We start from the raw sequence: 20,770 nt of genomic DNA on the forward strand, positions 1-20,770 counted from the left end.
TTCTGGATCCTCCATCCCGAATTATGCACTCGAGTTCCTCTAACTTTGTCAACTCAAGATCTAAATTAGAATTTGGTCCCTCCTCATATTGATCAAAGTAACAATAAATAAAATAGCTTATAACATTGTATGCAACCAAAAAGAAACTGACTTAAACCTGTTTGTGAAAGTCCACTCAAGCACCCTGTGCTGGACATGGACTTGTTTCAACTACTCTACTCACTTTTAGTTTTTTTTGGGGGGGGGGGGGGAGCACATGAATTTTTAAAAAACACTTCAATTACACAATATGTACATAGAGTAACATACTTTTTTTTCTCGTGTCTATATGTGCCCTGTGAGTGTGATTGACTGGCGACCAGTCTTGGGTGTAGTTTGCCTTTTTGCTCAAAGTCAGCTGGGATAGGCTCCAGCTCGCCCGTGACACCTTACCATTTGCTGAGCAAGGCAACATCGTTGTATACTATGGTCTTCAAAGAAACCAGGGACTTTGATGTATTTGGTCTGGAAATGGAAACGTATTGCCAACTTTTGGCTGCGAATTGCATTAAATTGATGTGCCTTTATACATTTGTCAAATATAGAGTAAAATAATAATTGTGTGTATATATATATATATATATATATATATATATACACACACACACAATTACTGATGTACTTTCTAAAATATTTTATGAATTTGTGAAACGCAAAAACAAAAGTCTTCCCAAAACTCTCTCCCATTCACTTTATTCATGACAGAATACACAGGCCAATATACTGCACACAGAAGTGATTCTATAAATTTTTTTTAAAAAGCAAATAAGTAAAAAAAGAAAAGTAAGCAAGCGACTATCTGGAATGCATGAGTAGTAACTTTGTATGACCAAAGTTTTGATCATGAAATCCTTTAGGATGAAGCTGATCATGTGTGTATATACACACACGCACACGTTTCAGCTTGTCGTGGCGAAAGGGTTCCACACCTGCACTTTTCGTCACATCCACAGGGAATTAATCTCAAAGAATTAACATTGGATGCTTATAATTGAAAAAAAAAAATGTTTTTTGAAATTTTTTCTCTTAAGAATTTTTTTTTTTTTTTTTTAATGACCACTCATATCCCCATGTGTCCTCCTGACCTGTGGACATTGTGCATTTTTGTAAAGGGTTTTGGAAACAAGCGGTATCATTTTTTCAATCTTTGCAATCTAACAACATGGTAATACATATTTTGATTCAATCCATATACTCTACACATCCTTCAAATCATAAAGCAAAAATGTTGCCAGTGGAAAAGATACAAAAGCGGCATTTATGACAATACATGACACACACTGTAAATTGTACTGTATTTCCCCCTCAAATAGAGACAATTTAGTCAGGCTTTTTTACAGGGTAGGGCTTGATACATTACAGTCTGTCGATCGCTCCACAGAGAATTGTTACTTCTGTGTCACGAGTGTAGTTTCTATTTGTGTGTCCTTTGATAATGTAGATGATGATGATGATAATGAAACTTGTGCTTCGCTCAGGGCCCAAAGATGACACAAATGTGCATTTTGTTAACGTACCGTTACCTAATGCCATCTTATTTTTAAGACAAGGGGCAACAAGGAACCATCAACTTACTGGAAGTAAGGCGTCTATATTTGGACTAATGTTTTTTTAAGGGTGAACACGCCTCTCCGTTGATTGGCTAGAGGTTATTGCGTACAGTTATCCAATGGCACTCTGTGTTTTCTTTTAGATGAGAGTACAAGGAGGGGTTTATTTATTGGAAGGTCCAGTAAGGCATTTACTGTATATTAAGAATCATATCATAAAGATTTTTATTTTGTTTACCGTAGTGAAGGTTAATCTGTACTGCTTGGTTGTAGTTAAGGTAATTAGTTACCTCATGGCATTTCCTGTTGTGTTTAAGACAAGGAAGAACAAGGAGGCATCTAAGGCAATTAGATTTGCACAAGTGATTTTTTTCAAAAGGTGAACCTAGACACTCTTCTTTCTGTCGACTGGATAAAGTTAATTACAACCCCAATTCCAGTGAAGTTGGGACGTTGTGTTAAACATAAAAACAGAATACAAGGATTTGCAAATCATGTTCAACATATATTTAATTGAATACACTACAAAGACAAGATATTTAATGTCCAAACTGATCAACTTTATTGTTTTTAGCAAATAATCATTCACTTACAATTTTATGGCTGCAACACGTTCCAAAAATGCTGGGACAGAAAGTTGAGGAATGCTCATTAAACACCTGTTCGGAACATCCCACAGGTGAACAGGCTAATTGGGAACAGGTGGATCCCATGATTGGGTATAAAATGAGTTTCCCTGAATTGCTCAGTCATTCACAAGCAAAGATGGGGCGAGGTTCACCTCTTTGTGAACAAGTGCGTGAGAAAATAATGCAACAGTTTAAGGACAATGTTCCTCAATGTACAATTGCAAGGAATTTAGGGATTTCATCATCTACGGTCCATAATATCAAAAGGTTCAGAGAATCTGGAGAAATCATTGCATGAAAGCAACAAGGCCAAAAACCAACATTGAATGCCCGTGACCTTTGAAAACCGACATCAATGTGTAAAAGATATCACCACATGGGCTCAGGAACACTTCAGAAAACCAATGTCAGTAAATAAGGTTCGGCGCTACATCCGTAAGTGCAACTATGCAAAGCAAAAGCCATTTATCAACAGCACCCAGAAACTGTGCCGGCTTCTATGGAAAAGTGTTCTGTGGGCCGACGAGTCAACATTTCAAATTGTTTTGGGAAATTGTGGACATCGTGTCCTCCGGGCCAAAGATGAAAAGAAGCATCCGGACTGTTATGGACGCAAAGTTTAAAAGCCAGCATCTGTGATGGTATGGGGCTGTGTTAGTGCCAACGGCATGGCTAACTTACACATCTGTGAATGCACCATTAATACGAAAAAGTACATACAGGTTTTGGAGAAACATATGCTGCCATCCAAGCAACGTCTTTTTCATGGACGCCCCTGCTTATTTCAGCAAGACAATGCCAAACCACATTTTGCACGTGTTACAACAGCGTGGCTTTGTAGTAAAAGAGTGCAGGTACCAGACTGGCCTGCCTGCAGTCCAGACCTGTTTCCCATTGAAAATGTGTTGCGCATTATGAAGCGTAAAATACGACAACGGAGACCCCGGACTGTTGAACAGCTGAAGCTGTACATCAAGCAAGAATGGGAAATAATTCCACCTACAAAGCTTCAGCCATTAGTGTGCTCAGTTCCCAAACATATATTGAATGTTGTTAAAAGGTGCTGTAACACAGTGGTAAACATGACACTGTCCCAGCTTTTTGGGAAGGTGTTGCAGCCATAAAATTGTAAGTTAATGATTATTTGCTAAAAACCAAAGTTTATCAGTCTGAAGATTAAATATCTTGTCTTTGTAGTGTATTCAATTAAATATAGGTTGAACATGATTTGCAAATCATTGTATTGTTTTTATGTTTAACACGGCACCCCAACTTCATTGGAATTGGGGTTGTAGTTACCTAATGGCACGCAGTTATTTTTTAGAGGAGGAGGGACACGGAGGTGGGTATTTCATTGGAAGTAAGGTTTTTATATTAAGACCAAGCAAATGTTCATTTTGGTTACCGTATTACATATCGAACCACACCCCTTGGCTGCCGTAAAGGTAATTACACTTACCTAATGGCACACCATTATTTTAATATTTATTTTACACAAGGGGGAACAAGGAGGCATTCATTTTTTAGCAATTAATAGAGGCACAGCGTCTATTAGAAGAGTAAATACAGTAAATTTAATTGGAAAAAAATATGGTGCGTAAACATATAGCTGCTGAGAACAATATGATTTCAAAGTGACGGTACAAAAACAGTCTCCTTCTGGTGGGAATGTTGTCCACGTTTAACATTTGATAAAAAATCTCTCCGGCTGTCATTCACGCCGCTCCTCCGTTAGTCAGGACGACCTCACAGTCGCGCAAGGTGGGTGCTCGACACACGCCCTTTCCCACGACCTCCAGGGGCACGCCCTTGTAGGTGGCCACGCACTGGCCGTCTGTGCGGAGGTCCGAGCAAACGGGCTCGCACACCTTGGCCGAGTCCAGCTCCTTGTCCGGGTCACCTAGTTATAAAAAGCAGGCATCATACACAAATTCATAGTTTTAATTTGAGGCTTTGGTTTTGGTTTTAGGGGGGTTGGCAGGAATTCCAGCTTGTCAATGACCACAACAAAGCAGCTCCCTTGCTTAGCTCCTCTCACTAGCATAATGAATACATTTAAGTCTGTCAACCCATCATATGATGGAACAATTTGTATATATATTTTTAAACGTATACTATTTTGTTTAGTCCACAGCAGGACTCGAACAGTTACCCTCTGGTTAAAAAGCCCTAGTCATGAAAGCGGGGGTGGGCAAAGTATGACCTGCAGGCCACACACAACCTGCACCATTCTTTAATCCGGACCACCGATTATTTACATTATCAAGAGGCCTGTGACATTTCTTGCATTAAACAGCTGTTTATTTTACTAAAGTTAAAATGTATGCATTATTTTTTTATGTATTTATCTAATAAAATAATTGGTTAGTTATTTTATATAAAATAAAAAAATAATTGGTAAAAAAAAAACTATTTTACACATGTAACAATTGATTAAAAATTAATTTAATTGATTATAAAACCTAAGGATGTATTTTATTATTAAAATACTTTACGTCCATCCACATTCCCTTTTGTCCCCTAATCTTCAAAAAAATCTAATGTGGCACTGGAGCAAAAATGTTTTCCTACCTCTGCCTTACAGATGAACTGCTGCCTCCCCCCCCAAAAAAATATTAATCCTCACAAATAAACGGGAATCAATTAAAATCGATTATTCACCCAGCCCTACTCGTCTGAAAGTACAAAAAATATTGAGCAATATTGACTTCAAGTTAAAATAATAAATTTTCATGCCCAGTTATACTGCAGTACATGTATACATCAGAAAATTCCTATGCTAACACTATTATTATTTTTTTTCTTTTAATTGGATTAAGGCGGCACGGTAGGGAACTGGTTAGCACATCTGCCTCACAGTTCTGAGGACCGAGTTTCAAATCCTGGCCCCACCTGTGTGAAGTTTGCATGTTCTCCACGTGTCTGCGTGTGTTTTCGCCGGGTAATCTGGTTTCCTCGCACATCCCAAAAATATGCATGGTAGGTTGACTGAAGACTTTAAATTGCCCGTAGGTGTTAATGTGAGTGTGAATGGTTGTTTGTTGATATGTGCCCTGCGATTGGCTGGCGGCCAGTTCAGAGTGTACGCCTGAAGATAGCTGGGATAGGCTCCAGCAGGATAAGCAGTACAAAAAATGGATACCGTATTTTCCAGACTATAAGCCGCTACGTTTTTCCCCACGCTCTGAACCCTGCGGCCGATGTAACGATGCGGCTAAAATATAGATTTTTTTTCGCTAATGGCTATCAGGGGGCGCAATAAGTGCAAAAACAAGACAGGCCCAACTTGCTTAAACGTGCAACAAATACCTGTTTGAACGTAATGCTTAAAACATGACCGTTTCCCATAATGCACTAGGGTTTGGGCATGCAGAAATGCCTCCAGGGTGTAGAAGACGACGACGCTAGTTTTGGGCGCGCTCAAAGCAAAACACAGAACGACAAACACTAATTTTTTTATTTTTGTTTTCCACACCCTCATCATGGAAAGTACAAGAAGAAAAGTGTATGATGCAGCTTTTAAGTTGAAAGCCATCGATCTGTCCATCCAGGAGGGAAATAGAGCTGCTGCACGTAAGCTTGGCGTTAACGAACCGATGGTGAGGGGTTTCAGACGGCAGCGTGAAGAACTGATCCAATGCCAAAAGACAACAAAGGCTTTCAGAGGTCATAAGAGCAAATGGCCAACTCGAAAATGTTCTTGAGGACTGTGTGAACACACAGAGAGCAGACGTCCGAGGTGTATCCACCGTGCAGATCCGACTGAAAGCTTAAAAAAAGAAATAGCCAGCGAAGAGATGAAAAGGTTTGTCCATCAGGGTGCGGACGACTGTCTGTCAGCAACTCCCTCCCGACGACGAGGAAAAAGTTGCCGAGGATTCCATCGGACCAGACGACATCATAAATATGGATGAAGTGCCTTTGACATTCGACCTACGTGTAACTCGAACTGTTAACAAGACAGGAGTGTCATCCATTATGGTGAAAACAACTGGCCACGAGAGAACGTGTGTTTTGAGCTGCACCGCTTCCGGACAAAAGCTTCCACCAATGGTGATTTTCAAGCGGACGACTATGCCACAAGAAAAACTCCCAACAGGCATAGTTGTTGAAGTTAACAAAAAAGGGTGGATGATAGAAAGCTTAATGCCTGAATGGCTGACAGAGTGTTACAGTAGGCGTCCGGGAGGATTTTTTCACCGGAAAAAAGCATTGGTTGTTTTGGAGAGTATAACAGATTCTGTGAAAACAGCCATCAAGACATCAAACTCAATTCCAGCTGTGATTCCTTGAGATACAACAAAGTTTTTGCAGCCACTGGACATCAGTGTGAATTGTGCATTTAAAGCGGCACTCCGAGGTGAGTGGGAGGCACGGTTTGGAAACAAGGTATGTAAATAAACATTTGCAAAATCTTTCGATGTAAATATCTAATTTCACAATGTATATATCCGCGCCGTATAGTCCGGTGCGGCTAATATATGTTAAAAAAAATAATTCTCTACACAAAGTTAATTTGCCTCTTACATCACAAGGGCTGCAATGTGCTTATTGCCCACATGTACATCGCGTTGACGACACTCAAACGATACATCGTGTAGCTCTAGTCAGACGTGTGTAATAGTACCTGTAAATCCATGGATCGTGACTCTATCGCCAGGTACCGCTCCATTCGGAGGCGCGAGGATCTCCACGCTGCCCGGCGACCTTACGCATACGACCACTGCCTGGGACGCCACGCCTCGGATCTGCACGGGCTTGAGATTACACAGCAGAACGGCCATGCAGTTCTGTAACTACACGACACAGCAGGTACGCTAGCATTAGCTTTATTAGACCAGAACAGGAAATCAAGTGGTGCCTTGACTTACTGTATGAGTTTAATCTGTTCCATGACCACAGTCGTAAAACGAAACACTCTAATCGCAAATCATTTTATATGATCTTATGATTTGAAGATGTCTTTTTCACAAAAGCCTGTGGGAAAACGTACAGAAACTACTAAATCCCATCAAGAAGGACTCAGCTCTTTTGGTTCTCCTCTTCGCCGCACCTGTACCGAGAACCTGTTTTTATACAGTACAATACTGTAGAGTGCTATTTTTCTCATTAAAAAAAAACATTTGAGTCCGTAAAGTTGATTTGAGAGACGAGGTAGGTCAAAGAACCACTTCAATTCTTAAGTCAAGGTACAGCTGTAATTCTCGGTGCTGTACCTGGTTGACGGGCACAGACTCGCTGACCACCGTCCTCGGGTGAGCCTCGCCAACATCCACGTGCTGCAAGTACAAGCCGTCCGTTCCGGGGAGCTCCATGGTCCTGATTATGCAGCCCACCCGCAGGTCCAGATGGGACATGTCCATTTGGTCTTGGCGGCCCACCTTGGTTCTGTCCTCATTGGAGGCTTCTGCCGTCTTCTGCGCTTTCTTCCTTTCTGGCATCAGAGAAAGACCAAAATGATTTACACAAAATTTCTATTGCAGTGGTGCCTTGAGATTCGGGTTTAATTAGTTGCACGACCATGGTTGTAACTCAGCTCACTCGTATCCATATTATCTTTCCCCACTAGCAACAAAAAAAGGGAGTTTTAATACAGAGTAATAATTCGGGCTGCAACTAACGATTATTTTAATAATCGATTAATCTGTCAACCTTTTTTTTTTAAATTACCAAAATTTTAATTTCTATCCCATTATTCAGAACCCCGACATTATTTGAAATTGAAAGTGCAGAAAATGCAGACAAATATTGATTATATTTCAGTTACCGGTTCGGTTCCTAACGTGTCAGAAAAAAATTGGGCAAAAATGCTAATTGTTTTCCAAAGTACAACTCCAATTCCAATGAAGGTGGGACGTTGTGTTAAACAAATAAAAACAGAATAAAATGATTTGCAAATCATGTTCAACCTGTATTTATTTGAATACACCACAAAGACAAGATAGTTAATGTTCAAACTAATAAACTTGACTGTTTTTAGCAAATAATCATTAACTTACAATTTTATGGCTGCAACACGTTCCAGAAAAGCTGGGACAGGGTCATGTTTACCACTGTGTTACATCACCTTTTCTTTTAACAACATTCAATAAACATTTGGGAACTGAGGACACTAATTGTTGAAGCTTTGTAGGTGGAATTTTTTCCCATTCTTGCTTGATGTACAGCTTCAGCTGTAAACAGTCCGAGGTCGTATTATACGCTACACATTTTCAATGGGAGACAGGTCTGGACTGCAGGCAGGCCTCTCTCTCTTTTACTACAAAGCCACGCTGTTGTAACATGTGCAGAATGTGCTTTGGCATTGTCTTGCTGAAATAAGCAGGGGCGTCCATGAAAAAGATGCTGCTTGGATGGCAGCATATGTTTCTCCAAAACCTGTATGTACCTTTCAGCATTAATGGTGCATTCACAGATGTGTAAATTACCCATGCCATTGGCACGAACACAGCCCCATACCATCACAGATGCTGGCTTTTGAACTTTGCGTCCATAACAGTCCGGATGGTTCTTTTCCTCTTTGGCCCGGAGGACACGACGTCCACAATTTCCAAAAACAATTTGAAATGTGGACTCGTCGGCCCACAGAACACTTTTCCTCTTTGCATCAGTCCATCTTAGATGACCTCGGGCTCAGAAATGCCGGCGACGTTTCTGGGTGTTGTTGAAACTGTATTTACTGACATTGGTTTTCTGAAGTGTTCCTGAGCCCATGTGGTGATATCCTTAACACATTGATGCCGGTTTTTGATGCAGTGCCACCTCAGGGATCGAAGGTCATAGGCATTCAATGTTGGTATTCGGCCTTGCCGCTTACATGCAGTGATTTCTCCAGATTCTCTGAACCTTTTGATGATATTATGGACCGTAGATGATGAAATCTCTAAATTCCTTGCAACTGTACGTTGAGGAACATTGTCCTTAAACTGTTAGACTATTTTCTCACGTACTTGTTCACAAAGAGGTGAACTTCGCCCCATCTGTGCATGTGAATGAATGAGCAATTCAGGGAAACTCCTTTTATACCCAATCATGGCAACCACCTGTTCCCATTGAGCCTGTTCACCTGTGGGATGTTCCAAACAGGTGTTTGATGAGCATTCCTCAACTTTCTCAGTCTTTTTTGCTACCTGTCCCAGCCCAAAAAATTCCAAGTTAATGATTATTTGCTAAAAACAATAAAGTTTATCAGTTTGAACATTAACTCTCTTGTCTTTGTAGGGTATTCAATTAAATATAGGTTGAACATGATTTGCAAATCATTGTATTCTGTTTTTATTTATGTTTAACACAACGTCCCAACTTCATTGGTATTTGGGGTTGTACTATGGTAGATTGATAGGGAGTAAAGGTTCCCAAACGTTTATTGAATGTTGTTAAAAGAAAAGGTGATGCAACACAGTGGTAAACATGGCCCTATCCCAGCTTTTTTGGAATGTGTTGCAACCATAATATTCCAAGTTAATGATTATTTGCCTCAACCAATAAAGTTTATCAGTTTAACACTAAATATCTTGTCTTTGTAGTGTATTCAATTAAATATAGGTTGAACACGATTTGCAAATCATTGTATTCTGTTTTTATTTATGTTTAACACAATGTCCCAACTTCATTGGAATTGGGGTTGGACTATGGTAGATTGATAGGGTGTAAACGTTCCCAAACGTTTATTGACGGTTGTTAAAAGAAAAGGTGATGCAACACAGTGGTAAACATGACCCTGTCCCGGCTTTTTTGGAACATATTGCAGGCATAAAATTTTAACTTAATGATTATTTGCTACAAACAATAAAGTTGATCAGTTTGAACATTAAGTATCTTGTCTTTGTAGTGTATTCAATTAAATATAGGTTAAACATGATTTGCAAATTTTATTTAATAATATAATATTTTTGTTTAACACAACGTCCCAACTTCATTGGAATTGGGGTTGTAAAAGATGTTTGCAAATGACTTATTTTGATGAAACAAAGTTAATCAGTCTGCTCTGTTGTTATAATAAATATGAATACTTACTGATTTGTTATTAAAATAACTATAATTCTTCATATCTACTGTTGAGAGGCTAAAATTCCGAGGATTTGGACAATAAGTTAAACACGGTCGGTAAACGGATTAATTTGATAATTGATTAGTTGTCAATTAATCATAGCACTGCTAGTAAATACAAATAGGATGTACAGAATCAAACAGTCTGTACATTATTTAATACTGCAATCCAATGCATTGTGCTGCACCTTCTGGTGTGCCCACCTTGGCCACGGGGAGGCAGTAATACAGCAATATTCATTTAAAGGGGCAAAAATGTTAATCATTGTAAAAGGAGGTGTTTGCAAATGTCTCATTGTGATGTAAAACGAAAATATATTGTTGACCTACTGTTGAGAGGCTGAATTAGGAGGATTTGGACAATTTTTAGTTAAAAAATGCCTCTAAACGATTTATCGATTATCGAAAATAGTTGTCGAGGAAATTGATGATCAATTAGTTGTTGATTAATTGTGTTTAGTAATAGTTTCATCATCTACACTTTTGCCAGGGAAAGGGTTTGACCACAGATATGATTAAGTAGATACGAGACCCCTTTTGATCAGTGTGCCTATGCCGACGCTAAGCTAGGAGGGTCAAAGTTGTCAGCGCATTCTCTGTGTGCGGACAGCAAGAAAACTTAAACAGCAAGGATGCTGGTACGTACGTACAATGCCATCAAGGGAACTGGGAATAAACTTACACAGATTTTTTTTTTTTTATTCTTCAAATGTAATGTATTGATAACAAATCCTTTGACAAAAAAGTAAACCTCATGAAAAACGGTTGAGAAATAATCAAGTTACAACCTAATTTCGATGTTTTATTGCATTGCTTTTGTTTATTGCATTGGTTTTGGTGAGAACGTCACCTTCCCAACATGGCCACCACCTAGGTACGTCGTTTTTTTTCTGTTTTTTTTTTAAATAAACAGCGCATTGGCGTATCTAGTCTTCATATCTATGGGTTCGACACAATTTCCCTGGTTCGCTACGCCACCCAAAGACTTTTTATATAACACATGAGCGACTTGGACATTTCAATAAACATGTATAATTATTAGGCTATATTGAGCAATTGCTATCTCCAGCCTGGCTCGTTAGTAGCCAATTCAAACAAGACAGCGGCGCGCTACTGAACTAAAACTACTAACTACTATGAAAGACTAAAGAATTGAGAGTTTAGACAAAAATGGCGCTTGTTCATCTTTCGTAGGCTAGTAGGCCCCCGCCCACAGGACCGTAACCGACCTTTGGCTTTGCCTTCGGAGGACGACCGCCAGCTGAGGCCCATCTCCCGGAGCTCCCTTCTGACGGTGGCCGCGCTGACGTTGGCCCCGGACGCCCGCCGGAACTCGGCGGCGAGCGCCTGCAGGGACGGGAAGGTCTGCTCCTGGGCCATCCGCTCCAGAACCTGCCGGTGCTCCTCCTTGAGCTTGTGCGGCCGGCCGCAGCGGGGCAGCGGGCATGTCCTGCCCTCTCTCTTCCATTGCACGATGACGTTGTTGACTGTGGAGCGCGGCAGTTTGAGCAGGGTGGCGATCTGACGCAGGGACTTTTTGCACATGTGGCATCCTACCACGGTGCCCCTCTGGAAGTCGCTCAGCTCCCCGCTGCGACCCATCCCTGCCGACGCGCCGAGACAAACTATGCCTCGGACGGCAGCTTCTTCTTCTTCCTCCCTCCCTCCTTCTGGAGGAAAGGTACGCCACTGCCCCCTAGATAGAAGAGTGTTCCATTCGGGACCACCGAACCAGAGGGAAGAGTTCGTTCTCGTCCTTTCGTGGCTCGTAAAGGTATGCAAACCTTTCACCGTCAACAATTGTGGGTGTTGAAACAACCATACGCCTCGCGGGTGTGATGAAAAGTGTGGGTATTGATGGCGTAGCGTACTGCTCGTTGTGAAGTGACAGCAGAAATTTAAAAAGTGGGCGTTAACCCGGGTTACAAACAACCACATACCCAGCAGGTGGGCAGGTGTGACAAAAAGGGTGGGTGATGTCTGGATGCCTCGACATGGACAATGTCCAGAAATGCAGGGACAAAAGTGTCCAGCTGATGGAGACAGAGCGCGATATTTTTCTGGAGCGTCTCGACCTGGTAAAACATTTGGCCTCAGAATCATGTGCTTCGGCCTGGGTCCTGCTCGTCCTCCTTTCCCCGAATACTCCTACCTTTAATCTGTCCCACACCGGTTCTGGATCCGACACGGTCCACTTGCGACCCGCTTACCAAGTTAAGTGAAGAGTCAGAATCACTTGCTGAGTGGCAGCTGGTGCTCACCTAACGAAAAGGCAACATATTTGAGTTTTAGTATAGAAAGGAACTGTCAGTTTTAAGCTGTTTTCTGCTGCTGTGGATAAAAAGGCACAGATGTGGATGGCAGACCAAATCTACGTATATCTATTTTTCTATAGCAGTGCTCCTAAAACCTTTTAGACCAAGTACAACCTAAAATGTAGTACTTAAATAATGGACTCACTGCTGGAAATGATGTAGTTCTCCTCCGCCTGCGGCGCCAACTCCACGTTCGGACTGGGCCGGGTCAGATCCGTCGGCCAGCTCCAGCGCCACGGAGCTCTCGTATTGGAACATGTGACTGATGGGTGTTTTTAGTTCACCTGTGAAAACTGCCTTTGCTGTGAAATGAACATGAAGACCAGAGAGCCGTCTATGGGAGAAAAGCAAACCATTATTTATTTTTTAAGCTGAGAGAAGAGGGAAAATCTATCAGAGCTATTGCACAAAAATTGGGCCTAGCCAATACAACAATTTGGAATGTCCTAAAAAAAAGAAATAAACTACTGGTGTACTGAAGAACAGACATCGAACAGGTCGGCCAAGGGTATCAACAGAAGTTGAAGAAACAAACACCCAAAGGCAACAGTCAGTGACATCACTCCCAACCGCCACAGGGCAGGCGTGAAGGTATCATAATCAATTGTTCTAAGAAGACTTAGAGAGAAGAAATATACAGGCCATACCACAAGATGCAAACCAGTCATCAGCAAAAAGAATCGGAAGGCCAGATTGGATTTTGCAAAGAAGTTCAGAGATGAGCAACAAAATTTGATTGACTGAAGAAACCGAGATTAACCTCTACCAAAGTGATGAAAAGGCCAAAGGATGGAGAAAGAAATGATCTGCTTATGATCCAAAAACACAAGCTCATCTGTGAAGCATGGTGGAGGTAATGTCATGGCTTGGGCTTGCATGGCTGCTTCTGGAACAGGCTCACTAGTCTTTATTGATGATGTAACTCATGATGGTAGCAGCAGAATGAATTCTGAAACCTACAAAACCATTTTGTCTGGCAATTTACAGAAAAATGCATCCAAACTAACCGGGAGAAGCGTCATCATGCAACAAGACAATAACCCAAAACACACTAGCCTACACAACAAAGGACTTCATCAGCGGGAAAAAGTGGAAGGTCTTAGAATGGCCAAAAATCACCACACCTTAACCCAATAGAGCATGCATTTTGCCTCTTGAAGAGGAGACTGAAGGGAGAAAGCCCCAGAAACAAACTGAAAGAGACTGCAGTAAAGGTCTGGAAAAACATTTCAAATGAAGAATGCAACAGTCTGGTGAAGTGAATGGGGCGCAGGCTTGATGCAGTTATTGCAAGTAAGGGTTATGCCACCAAATATTAAATGTTATTCATCCATTCTCAACACCAAGATACAATTTATACATATATATATATATACATATATATTTGTCCCTTTGAAAGGGTTCCACACCTGCACTTTTCGTCGAATCTGCAGGGAATGTGGGTGTGTTGTGTAAGACATTCATCGAAAAGAATTAACATTGGATGCTGATAATTTAAAAAAATGTAAATGTTTTTATTTTTTTGTCAAAAAAAAAAAACATTATTTTTTTGGACCACTCATGTCCCCATGTGTCTTCCTGACCTGTGGGCATTGTGCATTTGGAAACAAGCGATAAAATTTTCTCTATCTTTGCAATCTAACAGCATGGCGATACATATTTTCATTAAATCCATATACTGTACACATCCTTCAAATCATAAAGCAGAAATGTTGCCAGCGGATAGATACTAAAGCGTCATTGATGACAGTGCATGACACATTGTAAATTGTTAGCTTAAAGGTAACAATGGATACCGTATTTTCTCCTCAAATAGAGGCCATTTAGTCAGGCTTGTTTTCAGGGTGGGGCTTGATACTCTGTAGTCTGTCGACAGAGAATTGTTACTTCTGTGTCACAATGAGTGTAGTTTCTATTTGTGCGTCCTTGTGATAATGTAGTGCTATTTGTGCTTGCCTCACTGCCCTAAGACGATGCAAATGTGCATTTTGTTGACGTACAGTTACCGAATGGGATTTTGTTATTTTTATGACAAGGGACAACAAGGAGCCATCAACTTATTGGAAGTATATTGGCACAATGTTTGTTTTTTTCTGCCGTAGTAAAGGTAATTAGTTACCTAATGACATTTCCTGTTGTGTTTAAGATGAGGAAAAACAAGGAGGCATCTACTTCCTGGAAGGTGTTTATATTTGCACAAGTCATTTTTCTAGACACTCTTCTGTCGACTGGATAAAGGTAATTAGTTACCTAATGGAACCCAGTTATTTTTTTTAGATGAGGAGGAATGAGGTGTTAATTCATTGGAAATAATGTTTTTATTATATTTTATATTTTTTTAATATTAAGACCATGCCAATGTTCATTTTGGTCACCGTATTGTTTGTCAAACCGCACCCCTTGGCTGTCGTAAAAGTAATTACAGTTACCTAATGGCACACCGTTATTTTATGTATTCATTTTTACACGAGGGGGAACAAGAAGGCATTATTTTTTTTGCAATTAATTGACGAATAAGCGTCTATTCGAATGGAGTAAATACGGTAAATTCAATTGAAAAAAATATGATGCGTAAACATATGGCTGCTGAGAACAATATGATTTTAAAGTGACGATACAAAGAGTCTCCTGGTGGGAACATTTGCATTAATATTTAAAAAAAAATGTAAAAAAATCTCCGGCTGTCCTTCACACCGCTCCTCCATTAGTCAGGACGACCTCACAGTCTTGCAAGGTGGGTGCTCGACAGACGCCCTTGCCCACGACCTCCAAGGGCACGCCCTTGTAGGTGGCCACGCACTGGCTGTCTGTACGTAGGTCCAAGCAAACGGGCTCGCACACCTTGGCCGAGTCCAGCTCCTTGTCTGGGTCACCTAGTTATAACAAGCAAGCATCATACACAAATTCATAGTTCTAAATTTGAGGTTGTGGTTTTGCTTTTGGGGGGGTCGTGGGGTGGGAGGAATCCCAGCTCCTCAATGACAACAACAAAGCAGCTCCCTTGCTTAGCTCCTCTCAGTAGCATAATGAATACATATTTAAATCTGCCAAGCCATCATATGATGCAACAATTTGTATATATATTTAAAAATGGATTATACCCTTTCACTATTTTATTCAGTCCACAGCGGGACTCGAGCAGTTACCCTCTGGTTAAAAAGCCCTCATCCTGAAAGCGAGGGTGGGCCATGTATGACCCGCAGACCACACACGACCTGCTCCATTCTTTAAATCGGCCCACCTATTATTTAAACTATCAAGAGTCCTGTGATATTTCCTGCATTAAACACATTAAGTTTAGCAAAAAACAGCTAAATAGCCATCCATCAATTTTCTGAGCCGCTTCTCCTCATTAGGGTCGCGGGCATGCTGGAGCCTATCCCAGCTATCATCGGGCAGGAGGTGGGGTACACCCAGAACTGGTTGCCAGCCAATCACAGGGCACATACAAACAACCATTCACACTCACATTCACACCTACGGGCAATTTAGCGTTGTCAATTAACCTACCATGCATGCTTTTGGGATGTGGGAGGAAACCGGAGTGCCCGGAGAAAACCCACGCATGCACAGGGAGAACATGTAAACTCAGAACTGTGAGGCAGGCGCTCTAACCAGTCGGCCACCGTGCCGCCCAGCTAAATATTATTATTTTTTAATTTATTTCAATATTAAAATAATTGGTTATTCATTGTAAAAAAAATAATTAGTAAAATCCAATTTTACACATTTAATGATTATTTGAGTAAATAATTTGATTATAAAACCTGATGATATTTCATCATTAATAAAATATATATATATTTTATTTTTTTTTAAATAAATGTCTAAAAAGACAAAGACATGCAACCCTATCGGGTATCCTTGACATTGAAAATTCTGAGTTCATTTGCCTCTTACTTAGCAAGCGCTGCGATGTGCCTATTGCCCACACGTACATCGCGATGACGAAGCTCAAACGATATATTGCGTGTAACAGTACCTGTAAATCCATGGATTGTGACTCTATCGCCAGGTACCGCTCCATTCGGAGGCACGAGGATCTCCACGCTGCCCGGCGACCTTACGCATACGACCACTGCCTGAGACACCACGCCTCGGACCTGCGCGGGCACCAGATTACACAGCACAACGGCCATGCAGTTTTGTAACTGCACGACACAGCACGTACGCTAGCATTAGCTTTATTAGCAGACCAGAACAGGAAATCAAGTAGTGCCTTGACTTACTGTATGAGTTTAATCTGTTCCATGACCACAGTCGTAACTCAAAACACTCTCATCTCAAATCATCTTATATGATCTTATCATATGATTTGAAGAGGTCTTTTTCACAAAAACCTGTGGGAAAACGCACAGAAACGACTAAATCCCCATCAAGAAGGACTCGGCCAGCAGGAAAAAGAGAGCTCTCTCGGTTCACCTGCGTTCGCCTCTTCGCCGCACCTGTACCGAGAACCTTCCTGCAAGAACATCTCTAGTTATTATTACTGGTTTTATACAGTACAATACTGTAGAATGCTATTTTTCTCATTAAAAAAAAAACAAAAACAAAGAAAAAAACATTTGCGTCGCGAAAGTTGATTTGAGAGACGAACTAGGTCAAAGAACCACTTCAATTCTTAAGTCAAGGTACAGCTGTAATTCTCGGTGCTGTACCTGGTTGACGGGCACAGACTCGCTGACCACCGTCCTTGGGTGCGCCTCGCCAACATCCACGTGCTGCATGTACAAGCCGTCCGTTCCGGGGAGCTCCACGGTCCTGAGGATGCGACCCACCCGCAGGTCCAGATGGGACACGTGCATTTGGTCTTGGCCGCCTACCTTGGTTCTGTCCTCATTGGAGGCTTCTGCCGTCTTCTGCGCTTTCTTCCTTTCTGGCATCAGAGAAAGACCAAAATGATTTACACAAAATTTCTATTGCAGTGGTGCCTTGAGATTCGGGTTTAATTAGTTCCACGACCACTAAAATAATATCTAGGGCCGCAACTAACGATTATTTTAATAATCGACTAATCTGTCGATTATTTTTTTGATTACAAAACATTTCATTTCTAACCCATTACGCAAAACCAGGAAATTATTTCAAATTGAGAGTGCAGAAAATTAGGCTTTACACAACAAGGATTTTTGGGGCCGGAAAAAAAAAAAAAATAAATCAATAACCGATCATAAGATAGAGCAATGTGTCCATTTAAATGACTTGTTCATTTACTGTATATACTTGTGCAATGTATACTGCATATCTTGAAAAATATCTTGTCGGATCATGTATTCTAATCAGTCAGGTCAAATCAACATTACAACATGACAGAAATAATGGGTGCTAACTTACTGTAATTAAATTACTTCACACACATCAAAACCTTTTTTTATAACTTTTATTGGCTGTCAGATAGTTACAGTACTACGTAAAAAGACAACAAGGCTAAAACTAAACCAGCTTTTGAATTCAAATATACTGTACACGATGGCGACGCCGAGTAAATGTCTTTTGCGGAGCTGATCAATGACGTCGTTAATCGGATCGGCGAATTATGACAAAGCTGCTCAGCATAAAATGCTAGTTATCGGCAGATGCCGATCAGATCGGTGTAAAGTCTACAGAAAATGCAAACAAAAATTCAGTACGGTTCATTTATTGGTTTGGTTCGTAACTTGTTAGAAACAAATTGGGCAAAAATATTGATAATCATTTTCAAAACTAAAAAATGTTTGCAAATGTCTTATTTTGATGAAACAAAGATAATCAGCCTGCTTTATTACTAAAATAGATATAATTATATATATATATATTTACTATTATAGATATAATATTTACTATTATTAAAATAACTATAATTATTCATATGTACAGTTGAGAGGCTAAAATCCCAAGGATTTGGACAATTTTATGTTCAACAAGGTCAGTAAATGATTAATTGATTATCAAAACCCATTATCAATTAATTTGATAATCGATTAGTTGTTGATTAATCCTTGCACCTCTATCAATTTATATTTACCGTTGAGAGGCTGAAATTCCAAAGATTGGGACAATTTTAAGACAAACAAGGTCTCTAAACGATAAATTGATTAATTTGATAATCAATTAGTTGCCAATTAATCATCCATCCATTTTCTGAGCCAGTTCTCCTCACAAGGGTCGCGGGCGTGCTAGAGCCTATCCCAGCTATCATCGGGCAGGAGGCGGGGTACACCCTGAACTGGTTGCCAGCCAATTAATCATAGCACCTCTATTAATAACAAAGAATTAAACAGTTTGTACATCAATATTTAATACTCCAATTCAATTAATTGTGCTGCTCCTTCTGTTGTGCTCACCTTGGACACAGGGAGGCAGTTGTTGATTAATCAATCAATTGTGAGTTTTTAATTTCAACATCCACACAAGAAAACTAAAAGACCAAGGATGCAGGTATGAATACGGTTGCGTACAATGCCGTACAATTACGTCAAGGGAAGTGGGAGTAATCTTACACAGATTTATAAAAAAAAAAAAAAAGTGTTTTGTTTTCAAATGTTATGCATTGATAACAAACACTGGCGTTAACAAATAAACTAAACCTTATGAAATAAGCCAGTTCCGATTTAATTTCGATGTTTTATTGCCTTGCTTTTGATGGAAACGTTGACCTCCCCAACATGGCCGCCACCAGGTCACGTCGTTCCACCGACTTCCACAAGTTCCCTGGTTCGCTACGCCACCTAAACACTTTTTCCATCAGGCATGAGCGACATGTATAATTATTAGGCTATATTGAGGTAATGCTAAATCCACCCTAGCTCGGTAGTAGCCAATTCAAACAAGACAGCGGCGCGGAACTCAACTAAAACTACTAACTACTATAAGAGACTAAAGAATTGAGAGTTTAGACAAAAATGGCGTTGGTCCATCTTTCGTAGGCTAGTAGGGCCCCCGCCCTCAGGACAGTCACCCACCTTTGGCTTTGCCTTCGGAGGACGACCGCCGGCTGAGGCCCATCTCCCGGAGCTCCCTGCTGACGGTGGCCGCGCTGACGTTGGCCCCGGACGCCCGCCGGAACTCGGTGGCGAGCGCCTGCAGGGACGGGAAGGTCTGCTCCTGGGCCATCCGCTCCAGAACCTGCCGGTGCTCCTCCTTGAGCTTGTGCGGCCGGCCGCAGCGGGGCAACGGGCAAGTCCTGCGCTCTCGCTTCCATTGCACGATGACGTTTCTGACGGTGGAGCGCGGCAGTTTGAGCAGGGTGGCGATCTCCCGCAGGGACTTTTCGCACATGTGGCATCCTACCACGGTGCCCCTCTGGAAGTCGCTCAGCTCCCCGCTGCGACCCATCCCTGCCGACGCGCCGAGACAAACTATGCCTCGGACGGCAGCTTCTTCTTCTTCCTCCCTCCCTCCTTCTGGAGGAAAGGTACGCCACTGCCCCCTAGATAGAAGAGTGTTCCATTCGGGACCACCGAACATTTACACCATCAAGAGTTTTTAAATTTTTCATTCATTCCGTAATTTTGGTTCATTTTCTATTCATTTATATGAAAAGTTTTTAGTAAATAACATTCATATTGTAAATAGATTTTTTTTTCATTTTCATTTATTTTATATAATTAAATTTTTTATTAATACAACTAATATTCGTATAACTTTTAAAAAATGTTTGTTTTATTGAGTTATTGGTTAATATATTTAGTAGAAATAATAAAATAAATACATTTGTATATAGATAAAAATATGGTTAATAAATAATTGCTGAATTTATTTACTACAAAACAAAGAAGAAATATTAGTGAATAACTTTCTGATAAAATTTAACATTTTTATTAAATAGCTGGTAAAGTGATTCATACTATAAAATAAGTTAAATATTTGTAAAATTAACCATTTGATATAAACATCAAATATTTTAAATAAACAGCTAATATAAAAGCAATTAAATCTAATCTAAATTAAAAGAAAAACTTAAGTTCCATTTTTTTGTAAAGTATGTAATGCAATGGCCTTTTTAATAAATACCCAATTTATTTCAAGGCTCTATTTATATGTTTGTTTTAATCTGAACTTTTGTACTATGTCAAAGTAGTAATTTCAATTCAGATATATATTTATTTATACATTTGGGTGGTTTTTATTTTATTACAGCAGCACACCCCCACAAGATCAATTGAGCCATCAGAATTCTGCTAATAATGCTCATTTCAAGCTTTGGCGA

The 20,770-nt window shown here is 40.4% G+C and overlaps 2 protein-coding genes across 4 annotated transcripts; both read right to left on the bottom strand.

The window, feature by feature from the left end:
- Window positions 1–712: 712 nt before the first annotated feature.
- On the bottom strand, window positions 713–12,870 carry LOC133476895 (aminoacyl tRNA synthase complex-interacting multifunctional protein 1-like). 2 transcript variants are annotated; one of them, XM_061770888.1, is made up of 6 exons: window positions 12,728–12,870; window positions 12,420–12,528; window positions 11,497–12,342; window positions 7,435–7,652; window positions 6,846–7,014; window positions 713–4,118 (listed from the first exon to the last, which is right to left on the bottom strand). In XM_061770888.1, exons 3-6 carry the CDS (start codon window positions 12,203–12,205, stop codon window positions 3,934–3,936), a joined length of 1,281 nt encoding a protein of 426 aa, XP_061626872.1. In that variant the 5' UTR covers window positions 12,206–12,342; window positions 12,420–12,528; window positions 12,728–12,870; the 3' UTR covers window positions 713–3,933. The 2 variants fall into 2 exon arrangements, with proteins under 2 accessions (XP_061626872.1, XP_061626871.1); XM_061770887.1 differs by having other exon boundaries at window positions 11,497–12,528.
- Window positions 12,871–14,072: 1,202 nt separating this feature from the next.
- On the bottom strand, window positions 14,073–19,992 carry LOC133476896 (aminoacyl tRNA synthase complex-interacting multifunctional protein 1-like). Of its 2 annotated transcripts, none has more exons than XM_061770890.1 (4): window positions 19,524–19,992; window positions 17,241–17,458; window positions 16,565–16,685; window positions 14,073–15,455 (listed from the first exon to the last, which is right to left on the bottom strand). In XM_061770890.1, exons 1-4 carry the CDS (start codon window positions 19,894–19,896, stop codon window positions 15,271–15,273), a joined length of 897 nt encoding a protein of 298 aa, XP_061626874.1. In that variant the 5' UTR covers window positions 19,897–19,992; the 3' UTR covers window positions 14,073–15,270. The 2 variants fall into 2 exon arrangements, with proteins under 2 accessions (XP_061626874.1, XP_061626873.1); XM_061770889.1 differs by having other exon boundaries at window positions 16,565–16,733; window positions 19,524–19,991.
- Window positions 19,993–20,770: the final 778 nt, after the last annotated feature.

The sequence above is a fragment of the Phyllopteryx taeniolatus genome, chromosome 4 (genome assembly GCF_024500385.1).
Source record: "Phyllopteryx taeniolatus isolate TA_2022b chromosome 4, UOR_Ptae_1.2, whole genome shotgun sequence".
In the NCBI taxonomy this organism is placed as follows: domain Eukaryota; kingdom Metazoa; phylum Chordata; class Actinopteri; order Syngnathiformes; family Syngnathidae; genus Phyllopteryx; species Phyllopteryx taeniolatus.